This window comes from Protobothrops mucrosquamatus, unplaced genomic scaffold, assembly GCF_001527695.2.
Source record: "Protobothrops mucrosquamatus isolate PMUCROS unplaced genomic scaffold, P.Mucros_1.0 scaffold711, whole genome shotgun sequence".
In the NCBI taxonomy this organism is placed as follows: Eukaryota; Metazoa; Chordata; class Lepidosauria; order Squamata; family Viperidae; genus Protobothrops; species Protobothrops mucrosquamatus.
This window is the reverse complement of record NW_015386992.1, coordinates 20,573-24,962: the sequence shown is the minus strand read 5'-3', so window position 1 is coordinate 24,962 and position 4,390 is coordinate 20,573. Positions and strand designations below refer to the sequence as shown.

The 4,390-nt window shown below is 37.4% G+C and overlaps 1 protein-coding gene across 1 annotated transcript in view; it reads right to left on the bottom strand.

The window, feature by feature from the left end:
* Nucleotides 1-581: 581 nt before the first annotated feature.
* The window catches only part of LOC107289507 (vomeronasal type-2 receptor 26), a 15,414-nt gene continuing 11,605 nt past the window's right edge, over nt 582-4,390 (bottom strand). Inside the window, exons 3-4 of the mRNA XM_015818280.1 lie at nt 2,336-2,462; nt 582-1,483 (exon numbers count right to left, since the gene is read on the bottom strand). Coding sequence (XP_015673766.1) covers nt 582-1,483; nt 2,336-2,462 — 1,029 coding nt within the window. The remainder of the gene's footprint in view (nt 1,484-2,335; nt 2,463-4,390) is intronic.

Sequence of the window (4,390 nt, the reverse complement as noted above, 5' to 3'; positions counted from 1 at the left end):
TTTATTTATTTATTTATTTATTTATTAGACTTATATGCCGCCCTTCTCCCCACAGGACTCAGGGCGGCTCACAGCATATTAAAACAGTACCAAAGCATTATCCCCAATAAAAACCAATTAAAAACAAATATTTACCGCTGTGTCATGTTAAAATAATGATTAAAATTGTCCCTATTTAAAATTCTCCCTAGGCCAGACCCGCTTGCTGAAAAAGCCATGTCTTGAGGGCACGGCGGAAAGCTAGGAGATCCGGAATCGTCCGGATCTCGGGGGGTAGTTCGTTCCAGATTATGATTCCATGGAAAGCAAAACTTGATTCTATTTTAAGATTTATTTATTTATTTATTTATTTATTTATTATTTAGCATTATTTAATACCAACCATCTATAAAAATATGGGTGGGACATATGGGACATATCATAAAACATTAAAAATGGAACCAGTGGCTCCGAAAAGGAAAATTATAGATGTAATGGCAGCAATTGCAACTGGTAGATGGGGAAGACTTATAGGTCTCGAGTATGGGGCCTTACTGCTTTTCCATGACTAAATAAAAGAAGGCAATGCAATTCTACATCTTTCATTTTTTTCTTTGTTTTAGTGGCTGCTTGTTATTCAGTTCAGGCCTCAGTATGATGATATAGCATTTAGGGAAAAAGATGCATATGAGGAGGCCACCACTGGATGTTATAATGGAGAAGATCTCCACAGTTACCATATGTTTGCCCCCGGTGGTCAGATAACTAGGAACAAAGGAAAGCCAAACACTGCAAAAAATCAACATGCTGAACGTGATAAATTTGGCTTCGTTAAAAGTGTCCGGTAATTTCCTGGCAAAGAAAGCTAACATAAAGCTGACAAGAGCAAGGAGGCCCATAAAGCCAAGGACACAGTAGAACATGATAAAGGAGCCTTCATTACATTCCAGAATAATTTCTTTTGCCATTAAGTGAACATTGAAATCAGGAAATGGAGGAAAGGTGAACAGCCAGACAGTACAAAGAATTATTTGAATGAAGGAGCAGAAAAATACAATGGAAATGCCCAATCTTTTCCCTACCCATTTCCTCACTATAGAGTTTGGTTTGGTGGCCATGAAAGCTAAAATCACAATGGTAGTTTTTGCTAGCATACATGATACAGCTACACTAAATATTATACCAAAAGTACTTTGTCGGAGGAGACAAGTCACTTTATGAGGTTTGCCAATGAACAGTAGAGCACAAAGGAATGAAAGCAGAAGGGAAATGAGAAGGATGTAGGTGAGGTTTCGGTTGTTGGCCCTGACAATGGGAGTATCCTGGTACTTAATGAAGACACCCAGAACCAACAATACAATAAAAGAAGACAAAAGAGAACAAATGGCTAAGATGGTCCCCAGTGATTCTTCATATGTTAGGAAGGTTAGCATTTTTGGAAGACATGAATTCTGATCCTTGTTTGGATACTGATCTTCTGGACATGTAAAACAGTCATCCATATCTAGGAAAAAAAACACTCAGGTTAGAAAGATGGTTGCACTGAAATTAAACACATGACACTTCTTTCATTTCCATCATTAGAGCCTTCATCGGAGAGTTAGGCTTTTGCAGAATGTGTCAAAAATATGATAATTTGTGTCAGGCCATTTGTGCCTTGAGTGAGAACTCTGGGCTAATTTGTTCACTGATTGATTAAACAAGTATTTTTCAGTCTTGAAAAACTATGATCTTTGGAGGTGTATTTTGCTTTATGGAGCCTGACATTTTATCCTTTTTCAGTTTCCGTAAAAAAAAAAAAAATATCCGAAAGGCCATCTCTTTTTTTAAAAAAGAAAAGTGATTCTGTTGTGGTGAACAGACATAGTAGTTTTATATACGTAGCTCTATATGTATTAGTTTTAACCATCAATCACTTTAGTAACTCAATTTAGAAATGTGAAATAGATCTGTGCAGAGCATAGGATTTGATTTTCCCAAGTGTCTTTGGGTGTGGAGAAAAACAAATCCATCTCCTCTCTGCATCATCTTAAAACACTCTGTTTTCCTGGGATGTCATGACAGCTTTTTTGCAGGTAGGCGTTATGTTGGTGCTCATGTGCATTCTGAAGCAGTTTTTAGAGTTTTAGTCTCTGTACCGCCAGAATCTCAAATATCTCAGCATCCCATCTTTGTCATTATGTAAGCTGCCCAAAAAAAGAGAAAATAAATCTTTTCATAATGTGAGAAATCAGTTTTGAGATCTATAGTCATAACAGATCATACCATTATACTCAGCTATCAAGTGTAAAAAAGAATGTATTCCTAGAAAGGAATATCTACAAAACGTATGCATGACTCCCATTTCAACACTCACCTATGAGATTGGAAATCTTCCCTTCAGGACAGTGAAGACAATCATAACAACAAAATGGCTTCCCTTCTATTTTGGTCTTAGCATAACCCAAAGAGCAATAGTTATTACACAGAGAGAGCGGCTGGACCTATACATAAAGAAATGAAAAAATGCTTTATTTTTTTTTCAATAATTGCTTAGTAATAGTTATTGTCCACAAAGCTTCACAATGTATCAAGTTTGGTTGGAAGTGTTGTGAGTGATTTCAATGAAAAGAGGGAAGAGGAGGAATAAGTATGGGATTTAGAGAGCAACCACTCAGACTTTTTGCCATATATTTTAAATGAAACTAAGATAAAAACCTCTTTGAGTTAAGCTCATCCTCTGCTTATATAAGAATATGTCCATGTAGGCTTTTTTGGTACCCAAATGGAGGTTGCTTTTCTCTGTCTTTGTTGGCGCTGAGAACCAGTCACAAGCATGTCTTGAGCAGAAGCTGGCTACCTCTGTCGTGTTTATTACTTTTATATGCCTTGTTACATGCACAAGCTGCTTTAATCATTCAATGCTTGACAATCGTTTATTCATTGTACAATTCTTTCATCTAACCAACTATTTTCCAGTTATATATTATATGGTCAACAACTAGATAAGGATCAAAGAAGAAGGAACTAACAAAGACAGGAAGATAGAAGAAGGAACTAAGCCTGTTATCTATTTCAGTATGTGAGGAATTAAGTCAGAGGGGTGTTGTGACTTTTTGGCTGCTTTACTGGAGCAAAGGGCATAGGAGTAAGGGGTATAGAATTAAGAGATTTGTGGGGGTGCAGAATACGGCAGTGTGCTGCACGCATGCTACCCCTACATGTCTTCTTTGTGGAAGTTTTTTAAGGCTTCTGTGTGGTCCTTAGTGTTCTCTGAGCTTGGTGGTTTTCTCACATATGTTTCATGACCAAGCTACATAACATCATCAGGTTTTGTAACTTCTTGCAGCTTTAGAATTCTGGTAACTAAGTACTAAGCCAAACTTAGATTGTTTCTCCATGAACAATCTGTTACATGCTGACCTTTTCTGAGATGTAAAGGAATATATGATTGCATTGATGATATGGATTATGTACTTTAAAAGTCATCAGAGAAAAGCAGGTAGGTGTAAAAAGAATTTAGCTATCCTGATTTTTGGATGTATATAGGTTATAACTTATGGCATCGGTGCAAGTATCTGAGGAGTCCTCTTGCCACAATGGGATTAGTCCACCCAATTTGCTCCAGCAGAAAGGGCCTGCTATGGATCTTGTCTGTGAAAGAATTCCAGTTGGTGGGATCAAGGAGAAAAGCTTTTTCTACTGTGACCCTTGAACTGGGGAACAGTCTCCTCCAGAGATAAAAGGCACTCTTACCTTCTTGACCTTCTGGAAGGGCATTAAAACATGTTTTTTTTCCAGTTGGCTTGGAGCCCTGAAGGGGGCAATCTTCAATGGAGGTGATTAACAGGAAGAAGAAGAAGAGGAGGAGGAGGAGGTTGAGGAGGAGGAGGAAACCACCTCACCTCATTGCCATCTTGGTTTTAGTTTTATATATTCTTTCTTAATTGTATTTTTTTTTGTATATTTATCTTTCTACTGTTGGTAAGCTGCCCAGTCACCATAGCATTTAGATGGGCAGAATAAAAGAAAGAAAGAAAGAAAGAAAGAAAGAAAGAAAGAAAGAAAGAAAGGAAAAAGGAAAAGGAAAAAGGAAAGAAGGAAGGAAGGAAGGAAGGAAGGAAGGAAGGAAGGAAGGAAGGAAGGAAGGAAGGAAGGAAGGTTCATGTGGTCATGCTATTAAGTCACTTCTGACTTTATTTAACCTGAAGGGAATATTTCCAACTAAACTTCCCTTCCTATACCATTAGTTTCCCTGGACCATCTCTTAGTACTTCAGGCAGAAGACAGAAAAATCACTAGAAGTATTCCACAGCTCATATTTATTCAATTAAAAATAAGTAACATTATCCAAACATGAATTTTGGCCCTACCTGGTTAAACCTGCTTGGCCAAATGATGGCTTCTTCATGGATCACTAATATGTCCTCTT